Source organism: Nicrophorus vespilloides, unplaced genomic scaffold (genome assembly GCF_001412225.1).
Source record: "Nicrophorus vespilloides isolate i.1.1-1 unplaced genomic scaffold, Nicve_v1.0, whole genome shotgun sequence".
In the NCBI taxonomy this organism is placed as follows: Eukaryota; Metazoa; Arthropoda; class Insecta; order Coleoptera; family Silphidae; genus Nicrophorus; species Nicrophorus vespilloides.
Genome location: NW_017095884.1, coordinates 14,686 through 35,513, shown reverse-complemented (window position 1 = coordinate 35,513; position 20,828 = coordinate 14,686). Strand labels below are relative to the sequence as shown.

At 37.9% G+C, this 20,828-nt stretch overlaps 5 protein-coding genes across 8 annotated transcripts in view; 2 read left to right on the top strand and 3 right to left on the bottom strand.

The window, feature by feature from the left end:
- The window catches only part of LOC108567568, a 22,933-nt gene extending 17,992 nt beyond the window's left edge, over nt 1–4,941 (top strand). The window contains exons 7-8 of the mRNA XM_017928112.1: nt 1,926–2,025; nt 4,140–4,941. Of these exons, the coding sequence (XP_017783601.1) occupies nt 1,926–2,025; nt 4,140–4,675 (636 nt within the window). The 3' untranslated portion in view covers nt 4,676–4,941. The remainder of the gene's footprint in view (nt 1–1,925; nt 2,026–4,139) is intronic.
- Nucleotides 4,942–5,639: 698 nt separating this feature from the next.
- On the bottom strand, nt 5,640–7,060 carry LOC108567521 (protein AAR2 homolog). The gene is made up of 3 exons (XM_017928036.1): nt 6,500–7,060; nt 6,121–6,445; nt 5,640–6,063 (listed from the first exon to the last, which is right to left on the bottom strand). The coding sequence occupies exons 1-3, from the start codon at nt 6,900–6,902 to the stop codon at nt 5,655–5,657; spliced, it is 1,137 nt and encodes a 378-aa protein (XP_017783525.1). The 5' UTR covers nt 6,903–7,060; the 3' UTR covers nt 5,640–5,654.
- An 827-nt stretch (nt 7,061–7,887) lies between these two features.
- On the bottom strand, nt 7,888–10,303 carry LOC108567527 (dnaJ homolog subfamily A member 1). Its single transcript, XM_017928051.1, has 4 exons — nt 10,152–10,303; nt 9,606–9,839; nt 8,905–9,204; nt 7,888–8,615 (listed from the first exon to the last, which is right to left on the bottom strand). The coding sequence occupies exons 2-4, from the start codon at nt 9,829–9,831 to the stop codon at nt 7,921–7,923; spliced, it is 1,221 nt and encodes a 406-aa protein (XP_017783540.1). The 5' UTR covers nt 9,832–9,839; nt 10,152–10,303; the 3' UTR covers nt 7,888–7,920.
- Nucleotides 10,152–10,558, bottom strand: LOC108567559. Its single transcript, XM_017928101.1, has 2 exons — nt 10,476–10,558; nt 10,152–10,401 (listed from the first exon to the last, which is right to left on the bottom strand). Exons 1-2 carry the CDS (start codon nt 10,540–10,542, stop codon nt 10,166–10,168), a joined length of 303 nt encoding a protein of 100 aa, XP_017783590.1. The 5' UTR covers nt 10,543–10,558; the 3' UTR covers nt 10,152–10,165.
- A 113-nt stretch (nt 10,559–10,671) lies between these two features.
- LOC108567532 (uncharacterized protein DDB_G0275275-like) lies at nt 10,672–19,723 on the top strand. 4 transcript variants are annotated; one of them, XM_017928082.1, is made up of 3 exons: nt 10,672–11,396; nt 12,104–12,112; nt 17,724–19,723. In XM_017928082.1, the coding sequence occupies exon 3, from the start codon at nt 17,779–17,781 to the stop codon at nt 18,721–18,723; it is 945 nt and encodes a 314-aa protein (XP_017783571.1). In that variant the 5' UTR covers nt 10,672–11,396; nt 12,104–12,112; nt 17,724–17,778; the 3' UTR covers nt 18,724–19,723. The 4 variants fall into 4 exon arrangements, with proteins under 4 accessions (XP_017783571.1, XP_017783554.1, XP_017783562.1 ...); XM_017928065.1 differs by lacking the exon at nt 12,104–12,112 and having other exon boundaries at nt 10,675–11,396; nt 17,724–19,722; XM_017928073.1 differs by lacking the exons at nt 10,672–11,396; nt 12,104–12,112 and adding an exon at nt 12,121–12,238.
- The last annotated feature ends 1,105 nt before the right edge of the window (nt 19,724–20,828 follow it).

The window sequence follows — 20,828 nt, the reverse complement described above, 5'->3', positions numbered from 1 at the left end:
TTCCAATGTCTTCACGTTTTATTAAATTACTCAACAATGAGCTAATTATATTACACAAAAATATGAAAAAGTTACGCATTTTTTGTTTAATTAAACAAAATCGAAAATTATACTGAAAATTTGTCGAAGCTCAAGGTTTGCTACATAACGATTTAAGCAACGCTTGTCCGCACCTGATTATGCAATAAAATAAGAACAAAGTTACTTAATTTTCGAGTTATTAAAGAATATCGAAAAATGTACAGCGATTTTAACAAAAATTCGTAAAAATTTTGCGAAAAATTTGAATTCCAGTATCTGCAACCAAACATACATACATATATATTCGGTTGCGTATAATATGCAAATTATGAAAAACTAAGCAAAAGTTTCAAAATAGCAATAACTTTAGATTTTCTATATAGCTAATTACGCAACCCTTGACCTCACCTAAATATGGAATAACTTAGGAATTAAGTTACAAATTATTCATTATTAAAGAAAACCATTTTTTTATTTTACCAAAAATTCGCAAACATTTTCAGAATCAATCAAAATCCAAATAATGATGCTACAGTGACTTCAGTGGGATCATTTGAAAGATAACAGTCTTCAGTTTACGATTATTGTTGAATTATGTAATTATCCTGCGTGGTTGTCCTGAAATTAAAGAAAATGTGACAATGTAGCGCTTTCACTTCGACAGATTTGGCAGCTTGTAGCACGAAGTAGATTGCGTTAATTAAACTTGAGTAAATCACAAATTTCTATTTATTTGCTTTATTGAAATAATAAAATTACAAATAGACAAAATATAAAGAAAATTTCACAAAGAAATGTACAAATTTAAAAGAAACTAAAATTATTTCTCAAAATATTTAGTTTTCAAAAATTGTATAATTGGAATAAAGTTAATATATTGAATGAAATAGTTAGTGTTCTCAACTATTATATTAGATGTACATCGTTATTACTGTTCTGGATTTATGGAAGTTCTGGTTTTATGTGGATGATAGCATTAAATGCGATTTACACCCGATGGGATCAGGTCAATTAAGTTTGGTCGTAGAAATATCGATCGGCGCAAGGTGTTGTAGGTATCATGAGACTTTCAATTTGGATGTTCCCTACGGAAAACGTTCTTCGAGGGTTGAGGGGGTGCAGAGGATGAGCATAATCCGAGTTTAATAAAGCGCTCAACGCTGAGATTACACGGGGAGTGACGCTCCAGAGGAAGCAGTTTCCATTCTGTCCGGGGGATCATCAAAGACGTAAGAGAAGAGTGCGGATTAGGGATTCGCACACAGCAGCACTCTTGCGGATTTTTTACACCTTTCCGCGATTAGGGACGGCCGCAAACCAGGCGGAACGCAGCCGCTTAAGGCAATTTGCGAGAGCCCATTAACATTCCCAGCAAGCACTCTTCCACCTGCACCGAAAAGCAAACCAACTAAAAAAATATATATAGAGAGAGATAAATATAGAGAACCGGAGTGGCGAGGATGAGCAAGCGAAGCGTATTCTGCGAACGCTCGACGAAGTTCAAATAGATTACTATTAAAATAATTTCGAGGAGTGGAAGAGGTCGGAGGTGACGGTGGATTCGCCCACCGGCGTTTACAGATTATCGAACCCACCTCATGCGTCCGAAGCTTTGGCAACAATTAATCCCATTGTTGCGGAGGGCAGTTGTCGGGTTTTCAAAGTTGCGTCCAACAAATGGCATTATTAGCGGCAATAAATTATCATGTCCACCCTCCTTCCCCGCACGACTATTTCCATCATTGCTTTGAATTATATTTGCAGACTCGACGATAAATCACACCGCAATAACGGGATACAAACAATGGGAGAAGAGAGAAAGAGAGTAAAACAAGAAGCTGTATTGATCAGCTTCCAATCAACGCCAATGTTTTAATCTGTCGTGTTTCTTTGTTGCGTTGCAGGAGAAGTCGAAGAGCAGTCAGGAGCCAAAGAATCATCTGGTTACCGGGTTCAGACAGCAGCAGAACAAGAAAAGCGCCGTTGAGGATATTTACAGGAAGGGTAAGGACTTGAGCGCTTAATTGCTAATTAAATGAGCCGCCGATTGTGAAATTTCTCATTAGCGGCAATTAATTATTCCCTTCTCGCGCAATCTTCGCACTCCACCCCATTTCTGTTTGAGAAATCTGATACCTCTCAACTCGTTCAAATTTTGTCTATTAAAACATTCCGCAATAAATTAAATTCACTAAAACTTTGATTTACAAAAATCTTCATTAATAAAGTTTTTCTGTGAAAAACAACTAAAAATACTTTTCAATTCTTCAAATAATAATTATGTAAGTGTAGATTTAACTAAAATTTACTTTTTCTTCAACTTGATGATCATAAGTTAACATAAAATAATAATAAAAAGATTTCTTCTTATATAAACTAAAACATGAAATTGTAGCGGCAGATTTTTGCAGCACTCAAGAGTTACATTTGGAAATGCTTTTGTGACACGCTGTATATGCATTTAAATTGGCAGGACGACGGTGTAAAGGAAAAATGATGCGTGAATGTGGGGTGTCATATACGTTCACGTTATTTCTCTTCTATTTTTATTTTTCCTGTTCACGCTCTCATCTCTTTTTGCTGGCTGTCGCTGCAATGGTGATCGATCATAAGTAGATGTGACACTGCGGCCCGATTTACATGCCATCCCCGTGTCATCGCTGCACGTGTAGGAATCTAATTTAGTGAGAGACAAACGGGGGATGGGAAAAACAGGAGTTCCGCGTTGGATGAAAACGTCCGACAATATTGCTGCAGCCTCCTCCGATCCTCCACCAACGCATTTGGGACTTTAGAACTTTATGCCCAAACATATACAATTTAACCGCAAACCAACAATTAAATTGCAAACCCGAGCTCTTCCTTTATAAGCTAAAAGATAAACATGTAGTCCATGTCATATTGGATGAAAATTTATTAATTTCACTCTATTTATTATAATTTTACCCATGAATACGTAAAGAAAACGTTATGCAACGATTGCTCCCTTTTCTCCACGCACCTTATGAAATGATCATTAATTTTACAGTAATTTCTTATCTTTTTCTTTATTGGTAACGAATTACAGCGATAATTTCATTGATTCTAAATCTCAATTAAGGATTTTGATCATTCCAGGTAATGATTCTTCATATGAGTGTAATCTGCATGGACATACATGCATTTCGAAGGATTAACTCTTTAAGCGTTCTCTTTTCTTATTATTTTATATCTTTTTAGAGACAACAACTGTGGTAATTGTTTCATTTCTTTGCTAGTTCGTACATGGCTTTTTAATTTATTCCTTCTTCCTGTGTGTATGTTGCATCATGCATAGTTTTGCCGTCGGCGGAATTTTTAATATTACAGCGGTTCCGGCATTATATTTTTGTTTTGTTTTTTGTTTGTTTCTTGTTATTCCGTGACGCGAACGGCCGTAAAAGGATTTATGAGGGATGCAAAACAAACGCAAAACCACCCCCCAGGTCCGGGCTGAGGGGCGGCGCTGACGGGCAGATTTAATATCTGCATACAACCAGAAAAAAACGTAAATGAGAGAAGAAGAAAAAAATATGGGCACAGCTCGCAATAGCAGCAACAGTAGAATGATGAAAAGATGAGAGAATTACAGAGCTAAAAAAAAAGAATGATAATAGACTGTATTCGCTGTTCCTCGTTGCATTTTTCACCTTTATTTTTTTATGTTTAACCCAATTAGGTGAGCTTACAAACGTATAATTTACCTTAGGTGTGGAAATTATTCCGTCCGAATTATTTCATGCAAAAGATGCGAAGATGAATGTAAAAGGGTTTTTTTTTACGTGAAACGTTAGTTTCGTGCGAATGAAACTACTATTTATATGTTTTCAAGTGGAATACGTAATCGCCTCACGTTTTACTTATGTAATTTTAATACGGCCTTCCGTATTTCCATTAGTAATAACTAGACACAATTATTTTCTCATTATTTAGAAATACGGTATAACACAAAAAGTGGACTGATCATTAGATTTTCTGTAAAATATTCATAATATTTTAATATTTAATGATTACTTTTGAAATCAATAATGAGAAAACTATTTTAGTAGAAATTTAGTGTTTCGTCGTTGTAAATAACTAATTAATTTGTAAAGTTTCAGAAGTTCCGGAAGAACCGAAGATTGGTTCGGTGGCGGCGGCTGTTCAGAAGCAGGAAGCAACGGACTACGACGAGTTGCTTGAGCGTTTGAAGGTGGCAGATTTCCTATACACTGAGTACTCTTTAGAGGAAGTGATCTATCAATTGGCGAAGGTGATGTTCACGCAGAGCTTGACGAGGGGCAGCGCCGAAGCGCAGCAGGCTTTGCAGAAGTTCACGGCTTTCTTAGAAACGGAGGCGGATCAAGGCCACATCTCTAGAGCCCTCGAGAAGAAGGTCCTCGACGTTCTCATCGCCTCCTTGAGCGACACCTTGAACGAGCATCCCGAGTTGGCTGCCAACAACGGAGAAGTCAACAGCTACGGTCACGACGGCCAGACCATCCTTCGTCAAATATTGCAGATGAATGCAGGAGAGAAAACCGGCGTAGTCCCAGCTTCCTACAAGGACCAAATCAGTCGGAACCCTCTGGAGTTCCATCTGCAGGATAAGCCGCATCTACCGATCGGGCTCGGCAAATACAAAACAATACGCTAAACCTGGAGATAAAGCAGATAAAGTAAACTAAATTAAATTTAATCTAACCCTTCTATCAAACTAATCTCTCCTGCATTCAAAATATATATAAATATACCAAGATCTTGTTTTATTCTAGTTAACCGGTTTTCTCTTTTTCTGTTTGCGAGATACGAAATGGAAATCTACTTATTTATATATATATACAATGATTTAATGTTTGCGAGGATTTACGAAGGAATAAAAATGGAAAAAAAAGTCTGGTGTAGAATAAAAGTAAGATCTCTGAAACAAATATACATATATACATGATGAATAAGAAAAAAAAATTATATATATATATAGAGATAATTGATGTTAATATATTATTATATGAAATATACGTAAAAAATCATTTGAACCTCGCGTTTTATTTGTTTATAACTAACTCTGATTCAACAGCATATTCATTAGACACCTTCATTCGAAGTGAATAGCAGCGACGCACGTTGTACTTTCCGTCGAGCGTAATTACATTTGTTCGCGACGAGTTTAAACAATGATCCCACGGATCTCGTCCGGATCCATTTGAAAGTTTAACAACTATTTCTAAAGGGTTAAACGCTGAAAAGAAATTGGGTCGTCGTCGCATGAAAGAACCTTTCCCAAGAAACTCGTGGAGCATTGCATTCCCATTAATTGCATACCATTATTACTGTTTGTTTCTGTTTCCTAACCATTGTGCGTCGCTAAAACCCTTCGGTTTGGAGCGCGCATTGAAATTCCCTTCCGGAACGGGATTTTCCATACAAAGACGAAATGCGAATGGGAACTTCATAATTGAGTGGATACATTGAACGGAATTAGTAAACGCAATCTATATACACACACAGTCACAAGAATAATTAAAAAGGTAAGCGTTTATATTTCGTTTTCTATTAATAATCATATAATCTCATTAGATTTACAATGAAAATGTTATAAAAATAATGATAAAATCGAAATGAATATTTTGTTGGTATCACGCAGACATATCCACAACTACAGGTAAATCCTCCTCGTCCTCTTCGTCCAGATGTGTGAAATCCCATAAATAGGCTTCGGTAAGCTGATCCCTGAATCGTTCGATTTTCGTTTTCAATATACCGTCGACGCTGCTTTCCATTACTGCCCTGAATAGGTTTCGCAGCTTCACGTAAACGAAATTGTTGTTGGCCACGATATCGGCGAGGAACTCTTCGGGGATTTCCCTGACCTGCTCCTCCAGAAGAGTGATGAAATCGTCGTAAATCGCGCGGTACTTCTTTATCGCCGTTTCGCAGGAGCACAGCAGGACGACCAGCTTCTTCCAATGCTCGAACGCTTCAAGACTGTGACCCACCAGGAAGCAGATGTATGCAAACTCCAGTTCACCAATGATATCAATTGGACTAAAATAAACAGAATCAATATAATCAATACTATAAACTTAGCAATATTATACTCACTTTGTGTAATTTTTTAAAAAAACTTCTAAAACGTATGTGTTGTCCAAATGGTGTTTAGTTATTTCAGCAGCTGTAGAACCCTCAGGGTAGTTCCTCTCTGGAAATGTATTTAGCCTTAGGGCTGTGCCCTCAATGGCTTTTAAATCTGGTAAAAGATCATTCTCAGGATTGTAACTGAAGCTAGGTCTTAGTTTCCTTGTTGCTTGAGGTGCAACCCCATCAACTGTTTTCCCAGCCCTAGGTCTATCCTCATCCTTGCATGACATCAACTCCAAAGCAGATCTCACATACCCAGAAGATGATGACAAATTCTTAATCAAAGTCTCTAAAATTATTACAAGTTAATTAATTAAGCAAACTAAGAATTCAAATTATTTACCTGTTAAATGAGTTGATAGGTTGTTCCATTTCTCTGAGATATCAAATGGATATGGTCCCAAGAACTTGTCAAGTGCTAAAATATTGTCCCTCAATTGCAGCACCTCACTTTCACTCACCTCCTCCGAGCTTATGTCCTCCTTCTCTTTATCCCATTTCTTCACAAGCAGCTCAGATTTGCGAAAGTTGTGGAAGAAACCAACTCTGGGACTGATTTCCCCATAGGAACCAACAGCACTGTAAAAGATGTAGTGGATTCCAGGTGGAATCATTTTGATACCTCTGAACCTTTCACCTGTGTTCCAAGATTTCATGTCGATGCCAAATTCTGTACCCTCTGGCACCCCCAGCATCACAAAAGTGCCACCATCCGCAAATAAACGTTTTGCAGTGTCTTGATCCATTTCTCACAATTATTTATTTAATACAAAGACCAAATTAGTTATAGATACAATATGTTCACATATACAAAGAATGTCTTCACTTGTACATCAATATACTATTATTTAACTAATGGATATCAACAAAAACGATTTGTATCAATATACAAGATTAATTGTAGGTTAACTATTTTGCGTATATTTAGTTGCATATATACTTAAAAGTTTGAATTAAATTCAAAAGTTGTTTTATTACTAATAATCACACTTAATTTATTATTGATAATATAATGTTGAATATTTCTATTGGATAATTGATTTTCTCAATTAAACAAATTGGAAGAACACATTAAGAAATAACTTCCTCAAAAGGCCGTTGTCTTCTACAACAATCTTTGTACTTTAGCATAAATAATGATTCTATTTTTATTTTCCAATAAGATAATTTATTGATTGGACTAAGGACAGATGTATTTATAAAGAAAAACTAAAAGCATGTAGCTGACGTTTTATTTGTTAAAAATGGAACATTGCGTATTTGAAAATATAAACAAGTTCAAAATGCATGTACATAACAGAATATAAAGTGATTATTGAAAATTCAATGAGGAATTTTATTACATCCAAAAGTTTTACATTTATAGCGCAATGGACACTATGTTTAGTGCGAGTTTGGTTTGTTTTTCTTTGTTTCTCGTTTTATAATAATACTACATGTCTGTAAGAATAAATAAATACAGTAACATTAATTAAAGAGGCGTATTGTACTAATTACCTATTAATATAATTGGAATTACATAAACTTTGAAGTTACAAAGTAGAAGAAAATCATAAATCTATATATTAAAAAAAAGATAGAGAAAAAAAAAGTAAAGAAAATCATATCCGAAACGAATTTTTTCTTGATTTTTTTTTTTGGAAAATACCGCTCCTTTATATTCCCTTCCATTTTGTTTACAAATTCTCGGTTTAATGTTATGTTGCATTATTGTTAATAATAGTTTCTGTGTAGTTTTTGTTTTTTTTTTCTTCTTTAACGATCTCAGTGAGTTGCGCATTGCACTCTCTGGCCCACGCCGGGTCCTTCGTTGTCCTCTTCGTAAGCGTGCATGTTGTCGTGCCTTCTCCTCGCCTCCTGCTCGGTGTCGAAGTTCTCCAGGAAGCACTCCTCCGCCTGATCGGGGATCATAATCTCAGGCCTAGGTGGTAGGCACTGCTCTAAAGCAGGGATCTTGGCAGGATCGATGCTGGTCGGGAATTCGACCAGGAACTGGACGATCATGCGTCCTTTCTGGAAGGGATCCTTGTACGTGGGCATACCTTCGTTCAAGATGCACTTGACGTCACCGTGCTTGGTGACCTCTCCGGGAATGCAAGTGATGACTAAATCGCGACCATCCAGTGTGTTGATGAGTCGCTGGTAGCCGCAGAGAGCTTCAGCCAGATGCAGATCCAAGCGGATGATCAGATCGCTGCCGGAACGTTTGTACAAGGGATGCGCCTTCTCGTCCAACACAATAATAATGTCTCCAGCCTCATGTTCCGGTTCCTGGTCGCCTTCGCCGTTAAAAATAATCCTTTGTCCGTCCGTCATGCCCTTGTCGACATGAACCTCTAAGATCTTCCTATCCCGAACTACCTTCTTGCCATTGCAGTTCTTGCAGCGGTCCTTCGGATTAATCCTCTCGCCGTGCCCTTGGCAATCGCTGCACATCGACTGAATTTGCTGAATCATGCCTACAACGGAAAATAAAAACAAATCAATTAAACTGTTCAACAGCTATATTCCATCTGACGTTTACAATCAATATTTCGATCTTCAACAAAGCAAATATTGTGAGCGACATCGAAATAGATCAAATTGGGTCGTATTTTATACAGAGTAGGTTAGTAAGTGTAATTATATTAATTGAACGCTATTATTACAATTTGATAACTTTCCTGCGGTCCACTTTCGAAAAACCGACAAAACAGGAAACAATTAATATTCTCTAAAATATTATGAAAATAGTTATGAAAAGTTTACCTGGGCCAAGTTGTTGGACTTGCACTTGCAGACCGCTTCCTCCGCACGTGGGGCACGACTCGACGGCGCCTTTCTTGCCGCCGCGGCCTTCACATTTATCACAGATAACATTCTTTTGTAGCGCCAACTTCCTCACCGCACCCTTGTACAGTTCCTCAAGGGTTACGCTGAGTTGGTGGACTACATCCTTGCCCCTCTTCTCCCTTCTGCCACGGCCGCGGCCGCCACCAAAACCACCACCTCCGTTAAAGAACATATCGAAGAGGTCCATGGGACTCGAGAAACCACCGCCGCCGCCACCTAAAAGAAACATAGAAAGTTAAAAACATATAAACACAATAATTAACCAAAAGATTGATTTGTAAGATTCAGTCTCTTCAGTTTTAATATATAAACATGAGAAATATAAATGTGAATCATTATATAATTAAATATTTAAAAAAATGTCAATTGACATGAGATATGATTTACAATTAACTTAATCTTGTAATGGCTGAGTTATCAATTAACTGATATAGATGAAAAAAAAAACTTGGTACATAAAAATGCAAATGAAAGAAACCTTGATCAGGTTTTCTGTATGTTAAGTACACAAGGTAAATTGTAATGCAAAGTAATTGAAATTGATGAGAAGCCATTTTGAGTTTTTTTTTTCTTTCAAAGTATGATGTTATTCTAGAATTTACAACATGACAACTCACCTCCTTCCTTGAGAGCCTGCTCTCCACCTTGGTCATAGATTCTCTTCTTCTCAGGATCAGAGAGAACCTCATAGGCCTGAGAAATCTGCTTGAACTTCTCACCCTCATTTGGGTTCTTATCTGGATGATATTTCAAAGCCAATTTCCTGTACGCCTTCTTCAGCTCATCAGGGGAAGCACCTGGCTTCACACCAAGGATATCATAGAACTTGGTTTCCTTCACCATTTTGAGACCTGCAGGATGCAATCAGAGATGATGAGTTAAGCAGGGAGTGGACATCAATAATACAAAAAAAAGTTGTTAATAGAGAGTAATGATCAATCCCCAAAAATTGATTTTGAATCATGCATGGTCATGCAATCAATAATGCACATCTGGAAACTGAGAATATGAAGAATGGAAACTCGGTGTGGCCCCCTGTCACAACGGTAAAGCCGTTGAAAGGGGTTGAGGTTGGCAGGAGCAGAAAAAAAAATCCAATTGATTTTCTTTGACAAACGTGTGAAAGAATGTTTTGCGGAATCAGAAAATATACGATTACATACGTTTGCGGTATTATTCACAGAGAACACAGGCAGTCGGCTTTGCAGAATTGATTTGTAGTGGTCGGAGAAATGCCTCGTGTTCGGAGTCTAGAACAATTCTTTGTAGTAGCTGCTGCAAGTCGATGCAAAATGTTGCCTCGTTTCCAGAACGTTCCAAACCAGTCAGTTGGTGCGAGGTTGCCAAAGCAAATATGCCAGAAGGTTTTATCGAATTTTTGCTTATCACTGTTCCAGAAAATCTTGCTATGATCTAGAACGATTTGAAAGGTGATAAACTTCAAATTAATGATGTTTATATAATGTTTTTCATAGATTTCTCCTTACGGTGCACTTGATGAGCTGAGGTATATTTGGCAATGTTGATGCTATGTTGGTTGTGGCAACTGATCATGAGGTTATGCAATTGTTGTATCAGCTAATTAATTAGTTCCAAGAGAAGTTTGATAGAGTATTTGGAGTTTATTTGATATCAATTTTTTATATTATTATTTTCAGGTGAGATAACGTAGGTAGTAGTTGATGTAGTCGTGAGGTAGATGGCGGTGGTCCGAAGGTAGATTCCTGTTAGAACCATGATGGCGCGTTGCATCATGGGAATATGAAAGCAGCCAGCCAAGCACCGCAAAGGTTTCTGGGACGGCGGAGTAGGAAACCATATTTTTCAGTGTGCAACCACTTATAAGACTGTGGTGAGTGCAGTGCGAGTGAACACAATAATAATAAAGTACCGAAGGCGATGGTGTCGTCCGAGGAAGGGATTTGTTAGTCTGAAAGGGACCAAGAGGAAAGAGTGACGCGCCAATTGGACTGTGTTTTGTTTTCCCGATACATTACATTACATCTACGCACACCGTACACAAGATTAAGTGGGCCCCGGATAGGAAGGATCTGGAAAAGGAGTATCAGTATATAACGCGACGCACGGCGACCAACAACTTGCTGGCAGGTGTTAGAGTTAGAGTTTTTTTTTCCTCCCCGGTGCTTTAATAATAGACCAGATTCCGAGGCCTTAAGGAAGGAGTCTCAGCAGAGCAGAGCAGTAGTCTTCTTGGAGAAGAGGAGCTCTCCCTGCGCCTCCGAAAATCCGCGTTTACATAACACACACGCACATACATACACACAAACACGAATACAGAAACACAGAGATAGAGAGAGAGAGAAGAGACAGAGGACTTGGGTAAAAGTGATTGTGATGGTAATTATCGATAATCGTAATATCCCAGGAGAAATTACACCGACATGCAGGTTAGTTTTATTTATTTACCATTCGGCTTGCGTACACTTGTTTACGGCGCTCGCTTTAAATTTTATGGCCGAGCAGTAAAATATCCAAGATTCCGAAGACCACTTTCGCTGTCACCGAAGCACACTTTATCTAAAACCCGAAAAGTCAAGAGGCAACCACCCCCCCAATTAAATCATGATTACACATTCACCTTGACAGCCGTAAAACGAAACTTTGGAAACTTTTTAATTGACTGCCTTGTTCTCTGCGTAACCCACTCTCAACCAATTTCAACTTTACACTGATTCTTCGTGCCCCAATTCCGAGTTGATTTAATTGCAAATATCCTCGTTTTACAGCCTGTCCATTCATGGGCATTTAACGATTTTCAACACTCCGAAGTATGCTAGTATCGGCGATGATGATGATGATGATGATGAGAAATGCTTTCTGCCTTTTAAAAGCATCCAATTACTATGCAAAACCAATTTCGAAGTTTACTAATTGAAGATCGTAAATGGTTTTAATCAGATTTTGCTTCTACAACAAGAAAAGCGCGAAACAAGTCACTTTCTCAATTGAAGTTTATGTAGGCTGAACATTGCATAACCTGCACCTCTTAATATCGTGTATACAAATAATTTAATTTAAATTGAAAACACACAACATAAATCCAATTTACACAAACTAAAAATAAAATCATTATTAATATGTATGTATGTTTCAGAAGCTTATGGTATTTAAATTGATGGATATATTAAGAATGAGCAAATTTGAATTGTAAAGCCGAATCTTGGGAGTTGATGAAGATTTGTTAGGAGGACGGAGCCTTGAAGATGATATAACATGTTCTATTCTTCAGGTCTGTTTGATTATTATTATTTGTTATATATATATAGAAAATTGTGTTGATCGAACGAACTTTGATTGATGTTGAAAGATTACAGAACATAAACTGATTTGTAAAGAACAAAAAGAGAACGGTATTTCTCATTTGAAATTCAAGTAGGCGGAACCTTACTTAACATTCTTGTATATTGTAATCGTGTGTATGTTTCAGAAGCTTATATTATTCAATTGTTTTTAATGGAAATGTCTAGAATGAACAAATCACAGAAAATATATTAATGAAATCTGTTCCTAATTGTTCTGTATAATTCAATCACAACTAATCAAATTCTATGTATATAAAATAAACTCATAAAGATATTGGAAATGTTGCCAAAATCCGTTGCAGTATTATCGTGTAAACCTATAAGCCGCCGCGCAGTTTTAGGTGAAGCTAAATCAATATTAATTCTTCAGTACGTAAATGTTAAACTTAAGTGTTTTTTCGTATTGGTAATATTAAAATTGCGTTGCAATTCAATTGCTTCTCGACATTATACGATTCAATTATTGCGTAACAGATTTAAAACGGTATGAATTATTGATTACGAGGTTCGGCTCACGGAAGATGCGGTCGTAATTAGATTCCAGCGGAAAATAACTAAATGCTTTCCCAATTCGAAAGCACATAAAACCGATAATTATCTTATTGCGATTCGAGACGCATTAAGAAGTTTGCCAATTTGAAGATCGCTTTTAATTAGATTTGTACGGCAACAATACAAGACAACAAAAAAAAAATAATAACAACTCTCGCTTTCCCAATTGAAATTTAAGCAGCATGAAAATTGCACAACGCTCGTTATATAATTTACGTTTCAGATGCGTATATTGTTACGTGCGTCCGAACCCGATCGTTGTATTAGTTACAAGGTTAGAAATAAATAGTATTATTATTTTTCGTGTGTGGCGGTAATTAAAAAAAAATTGTATGGTTAACCACGTTTCAAAAGTAAGTTTGAAACTGCGGAGAGAAAGAGAGAGAGATCATAAACGGTTTTGAATATAATTTGTGCCAACAAAAACAACGCACTTTCTCAATTGGAATTTAAGTGGGCATAACGCTCGTAAAATATGTGCTGCTTCTGAAGCGCGTTTGTACTGCGATGTGATGTGATGTGTTATGAATGCTTTAGAATAGATTTTGATTTTAACGGTGTACGGTGCTGTGTATATCGCTTTGTAGTTGCCCCCGAATCGGTATTAAGGACGCGAATACTACGTAAGTTTCGCTAATAATAGTATATAGTTTATTTTCGGAACGTCGTGTATAGTTTTATGTGCTTCATCTTTACGTGGATCGGTTTGTCCGACCACGTGCTTCGTTCCGTATGTATCTGTTTCATGTCAAGGACTACTTAGTAGACTCGCAAATGGCAGAAGGGTACGTTGCTGGTCACTTATCTGAGCATCGAAACCTTATCATGTTTAAGCTTTCGGTTGTAGCTGTTGTATACAGTGGTAATGATAACCAGTTTATGATTTGCTTAGGAGAGTCGACAGAAAGGGATTAAGCGATTTCGGTGTGCTGAATAAAAAGGGGGGCCTTGGGGGTCCTCGGCTAATGCGTTATTTATGGGCCCGAGGGGGTGGCAATAAAATGGGCGGTTTGCGGTCAGAGATTAACAGCGGCGGCCAAATTGGATTACAACGTATTTAAGAATGGCAAGGAAGAAAGAAAAAAAAGCCTAGCAAAAAGGGAATAACGAAATGAGCGAACCAGATAAGTGGTTACATGTGTAGTCGCATTATGATCAAGTGACTCACGTTAAACAATTTAATTCGCTGTTGCTACTGTTTGATGATAATAATATGCGTGCTATTTTCGTGCTTGAAGTGAGTCGCTTCGTTACAGAATTCAAATGGCCTGACCCTTCTTGGACGCAGCTTACCTTTATTGATCGCAAGACACGTTTATAATGCGCGGAGAGGGGATGGGGTTGTGGTCAATGGAGTCTTTGTGCTTGTGCTGTTTTTGAAATTGTAGCAGAGTCTAAATACAAATTTGCACTTCTAATGGGTTCTGATTGAGGAAACGACGAAACTGATATCATTCTATTTTTATATTTAAGCTATTTACGGTTTTACGCGCGCGATAAGATATGTTCTTAGTCCCTGATCTACATTATTCACTTATATAAATAAGTTTACTTTGCGTCGTATTGCTATGAAAGCGTTGATCGTGATTATTTTCAATAAATTTTATTGTAATTACAAAGGGTAAGGATTTTTCATATCATAAACATGTTTGTTAATTAATTATTTTATTGAATCATGCCGTTGTTATTTTAACGATAAATAGACTAAAATTAATTGAAAACATGCTCTGTCAATAGTAATTATATGATTAGTTATTAACCATTGTTTTACATTAAATTAAATGTAATTACAATAAATTATATCTGAATCATATTTAGTTAATAATAATTCTGTATTCGTATTACGAATTATTGCAGATTACATTTCACAAACATGTTTATTACTTCAATTATTATTGTATACATAAATAATTTTAACAATCATTATTATAATATCAAATACTAATAATAAATGATTGTAATTGAAAACATGTTGAATTAACTATGTATGTTTATCAAACGAAATAATTAGTTGTTAAGCGAAAGTCAAATTGTATCTGTATCATATTTTAGATACACGTCGCATCCTCGAGGCATTAGTTACTTCTCTTTCTCTCTCTGTCTCTCTCTCTCTCTTACTCTTTCAGTGAGCAAGTTTACAATGGTGCGAATCAAAGAGGCTTTGAGGAAGGAGAAGAAAAGAAGCCGGCTGCAGAGCGAGAGAGATCCGAAGATATCTTCTGGTCTAACAATAGAATAACGAGTCTGTATTCTCTGTCTTCTGTCGGCTATAAATTACATCATTGTAAACTGAAGTTTTCACTAGTTAGCTTCGACAGTTGAACCGCAACTCTCGAACTGTCAAAGAATTTCTGTGGAAGCGATAGCCTCTTTGCTTTCCGCTCTCTGAAATCGTGATGCGCATTCCGAGAATTTTTCGAACATTCGCCCACTCTGAACATATGCATACTACCACACCACTAACTATATGAGTGTGTGAGTGTATATATATATATATATTCACACGAGCAATGTTATGCAAGAGAGTGTGCGGCGTCGGTTACGTAAGCGGAATGTATTTTTGATTTATTGGACGCGTTTTTATTTGTTTTCGCGACAGGTGTCTGCTATAATTGCCGACAATTCATAGCCTATTATGATGATGATTATTATTATTGTTCCGAAACAACTTTGCTGTTGTTGTTGGTGGAGTTGTTGCGCAACGCGGATGGAGAGACCGGCAACAATCGGTTTGCAGGAAAACGACTTACTTTCGTATTTCGCGATTAAATTAGTTTTAACGAGGATTTCGTGCGCATTAAACGCTCTATAAATATTGCGTACATAATCAGCGTTAATTATATCCAGGCGGAATTTCATTTGATAATAATTACGTTCGCTGTAGCAATTAATTTCCTTTCAGTTTCAGCGCAATACGTGCGTGTTGTTTTTCTTGTTTTTGTTGTCGTTGTCGTTTTTTGTGTGTGTGTGTGTGTTATTTGCTCGTTCGTTGTTGTATGTGGCACTTAATTAATCTATTTTATATGTAGTTTATTTTATATGCTTTATATAAATGAAATTGCCGTGCAATTATTAAGGATTATTAACTTGTCTTTTATCGAGCAGATGGTTTGCGAAACGATAATTGTATTTCTTCTTTTTCTTCATCATCATCCTCGCATTATGTTATATTGGTATATTTAGTTGTTGTCGTCCAGTTCCCCTTGCTCATTGGTGGTAGGTAGCGTTGTTATTAACGTCGAGCGGCACGCAACTTTCTAAATCTGAAGCGTCCGAACCACACTTCCTGGTGGCTTTTGCTTCGATTTTATTATTCGAAAACAATGCCTCCTCGGTCGGGCACAATTATTGTTATTGTAAGAGAGTTACGCCTCATTAAGTTTCGAAGTAAACTCTCCGAGGCGCGAGAGATTTATGCGGCTTACCAGGAATTCAATTTCAATTTAACGAACTATAATCCTATAATCGGATTAAAATATAATCAATAGATCGCATCGAAATTATCGGGTATTGTGTGTGTATGTGTATGTACAAATCATTAATTTCACAAGAGATGTTTAACATTTGCCGCAACGCAACGTTTTCTATTATTTACGAAAGTTGGTTTCGGAACGAAAGAAAAATCGTTTCATTATTTCATAGGTTTTTGACCCTCGAGAGGGCAGAGCTCTTGCAGCCACTCTTCACGTCTCCGAAAGCAAACGTTTTTCCTTTGACCGTAAGCCACTTTATATTTTTCCTTCGGATCGTCCCCCTTAATGCCCCCTAGACTTTTGTTTCTTTCGCCACTTTCTACCGGATTCCGTGCACGATTTATTCCAAAATTAGCTTATATTTTTCTCTCTTTCCACGTTTTCTATAAGGAAACATATTTATGTTTTATGGCTACGTATGTGAAACTAAAAAGCGGTCGTTTGTGATTTCGAAACCAGTTAGACGTCTTTGAATCACTGCCATTACGCCTAATTCGTAGCAGTTGCACCATTTTAATATCTCTATCTCTCCGCTCGATGCGTGTCTGCTGCCTCCTATACATACAAACAAGTTATTTTATACTCAATTAGTTGTTTTTTTTTTATATTATTATTTATTTCATCTTCATCTCTCGAAACGTCTGAAATGATCAATTGTCTTTAGCTGCGTTTAATCATCTTCTCTTTGGTCACCTGTCACAACTCTTTTTATATATACTTTTTTTTTGTAAACTCTAAATGCCTTTGCGTCATTTCTGCGCGAAGCTGATTTAATGAGTGCTTCGTATTTTATTCAAGAGCAGTGTAAAGGTCTGAGGTCAAATTGCGATTCCGAAAAGAAGGGAGACGACTATGTCGTAAGGAAGGCCTGGCATTTGTGGTCTGGGTCGCTTATGGTTCGGTCGGCCCATAAATTATTCCTTCGCAAAGTGTCATCGCCTGTGCCCTGTGTGTAGTGTGCATGTATCTCTCCTTCTCGTTGTCTATCTGTCTGCTTGCCTTCCTTCCCAATTTCGTTTCATTCCGTTCTCCCCGTTGCTTGAAAAATAAATGATCCGCTGTTAGGACGTGTTAAGAGCGATGGCTTTTTAAACATTACACTTTCTCCCGTCGTGTGGTCGTATAATCATCATCATCAACAGAGGAAGAGGAATATAATTAATCGGTTTCGCTGTCAACACGTTCTGATGATTCTCATCTAACTCAAAGAGGTGTGACCTTTTCTTCACATGACTAAAATAAACTTTGAATGACAATTCCCAAGTGATTTTTTTTTACATGTTCTCGGCTTCTGTTTTCAATGAAACAAATATTTATGTGTATAATAATATTAAAGTTTTGCATAAAACTTATAACATTAGAGTAATTGTATGTTTTTGTGTTGCAGAAGTTTTGGTGTTTGAACAGTGGCTCGGAAAGTGGGCCGATGATATGCAGGCATTATGGCGGGGAAGCCTGAATTATCGGCAGCCCCCGGAATCCAGAATGTCGTAGTGTACGTGTCTAATGATAACATCGCGCAAGCTTACACAGTCAACCAGCAGAATGTCGGGCCCAGCGTGCACCAGCACCAACAGCAGCCGCAACCTCAACACCATCACCATAACAACGGAGGCTACCAGAGCCATACAGTGGCCCCCCTGGTGCCGACGAAGGGTTTCCCACCGGAGAAGCTGTCCCACAGTAACGGACAGCAGCAGCAGCAACACGCAGTGGCCGTGGAGGCGAACAGTTTCAGCAACCAGGCGGGTTACTTTACTACCAATCAAGCTGTGATAAGTCAGAACGGGTTCGCGTCCCAGCCCGTTGTGAGTAATATAAGTTATAGCAAAGGGCTACCGCCGGATGGCCACCATCACCATAGCCACAACCACAACAACCACCACGCGAAGAACAACAACAACGCGTACCATCACCATCATCTGCCCATTAATAACGCCGATATTTTGGTGCAGTCGGACCGGCGGACAGATGTTGTAAATAGTAAAGAGTGCAGTAGTGAGTACGAGTCCGGCTACGTAGTGATGGGTGGTGAAGGCGCCTCCTCAGTGCGTTGCGATTCCGTTCGTTCCGAGGCCGCCGAGTCCAGCTGTAGCAGTCTCAGTTCTGCCGACGAGGGAATGCTGGTTGTCCAACAGCAGCAGCAGCAGCAACAGCAACAACAGCCTGACATGGTGGTCTACGATAATAATAGTACTAGTGTGAATGTGCGACATGGTGTTGTTGTGGCTGTGGCCGGTGGTGGTTCGCATCCCAGTGCCAGTGGTGCTACTGCCCATCTAGGATCCGCCGTCTCCGCAGTCCCTCTTCAGCAGACGGTGGCTGCGGCCGTGCCCCACGGCTGGAAGAGACTCTCCACCAACGGCGGGATCATCTACATCAGGTGAGTCACGAGCATCCGTCCTTCTTTCCATTCTCATCCCGAAGAACAGAGCAGAACGTACGAAACGAGAAAAGCAAAATAAAAGAAAAGATCATTCAAACTTCGGATGCAGGATTTACGACCGACCTCGCGAACAATGCCAGGAAAGCGCAGCTGGAACTTCTATTTTTAACCCGGATGTGCACAATGCCCAGAGTAATCTCCGGGAAACTACAAAAAATAATACATAAAAAAAAAGAAGAAATCATTGCGCGCATAATGCCGAACAACAATAGAATTTAAGGTAAAACGTGCTAAAGGTGGCAGCAGCAGCTCGCCAAGGATACATTTGCAATTTGCCTCGGCTAATAACCGCGGCGGCATGTTGTTGAAATCCGTTGCGCAACAAACAAATATGGATGGAAACGTTTCAATTAGTCGCTGGAAAATGCTAACTATCCATCGCCGAAGGTTACGACCCATATTTCGTCCTCCCTCCCGAATCGATAACATCCTCATTTACAATTCCGCAACGCTATTAAATTATATGTGGTTTCTTGTGTTGTTTTGATGTTCTCGGACGGATGATGAATCGCTCTGTTTTGTAGTCGTTCATGATGCGACATGCAAAGGAATTAAGCCATGAATAATAAAAGCAAATCGAGAAATGGAGATTAAAAAAGGAGCGCACACGAAACAATTACTACCTTATTTAATTTTCGGATTCCGCAATTAATTTGCGAACGCTTTTAATTGGCAATAAAACGCCAACTGTGACCCAGTTTTCCCAATCAATCCGATTAAGTGAATCGAATTAGATGGGATACCTAAGAAGATACACGCCGTAATTAAATTACTACAATTTTAAAAAACGATACGACATGATTTCTATTTATTCTACCTGAAAAGTTATGTCAGAGACCCTCAGGCAATGTTCAGGTATTTATTACGCATAAAGAAATAAAACCTTGCTTCGACTATCTATTACAACAACAGTAAAACAAAAACTGTACAAGTTTCATCAATCGCTCGCCAACATCATTTGCTGCTTTTGATTTAGATCAGGCAAATTATTCATTTAGACAATATGACTAGAATTGATTCCTCAAGTTATTCATTATGTAAATAATATAATTGACATGTTTGCTGAATATTAATTGTCGATTATTTATAGATTTCGTGTTTTGTATATTTTGAAAACACGACACGAACAAGGTTAAATTTCGCCTGTGAGATAGTTAAATGACTCGAAAAACCGGTCTGCTTTTAAGGACTACTACATTTAATAATAAGGGCGTTGGGATGGTTAACTGGTCACGATTAACCAGTTTATAAGGACTACTACTATGTTACAATAAGCTTGTTTTATTGTTACCGGTAGCTTTTTTTGGTCGTGTGAAGGGTGTTGATGTATATTGAAGCGAATGTACTATAGTTTTAATCCATCGTGTACTTGTAAATTGATATTCATTACAATTTTATTCATCGTGTATTATGTAATTGCAATATTTTCTATTATTTCATTGTACATTAATCTTTATATTTTACTGAGAATGAAACTGCTCGAGCAAATGTAAATATCTGTAGATGGGTTAGAATAAGAAGCATAAATCATCGTGGGATCAAATAAGATCTGTAAACATCAGTCTGCACATCCATTGTTCTCCAAGGTTTTCATTTGATGTGTAATTGCCTGGGATTATTATATTTTAAATACACAGTCGTACGTCTCGTCCGCTAATTGCATAAGGCTTCACTTATAAAGTTTCTATCTTATTTTTGAGAAGCTAGAGCCAATTTGGAGGAGTTCCGTGCGTTCTAATTTAATTTGACTAAAATTCCGGCGGTGGCTAAGTGCGCGGTGCACGGCGGAAAGTTTTAATAGTTTTCGTGACAATTAAACTTAAACCCTCCCCGCATCCGTAAATACGGAAATCGGAATTGCTCGGAAACCTAATTATAGTTTTATATACGCGATTGTTCTTCGATGACCGTTCCTAATTGGACCGACCAGTTTCCTTCTCCCTCTGACGAATGGCTTCGACTATGTTTAGAACTGAAGAGGTGCGGCGCATGCACCAGGCTTTTACTGGTTGTATCGGCGATGCAATTAGCTCCGAAGATTCGGCG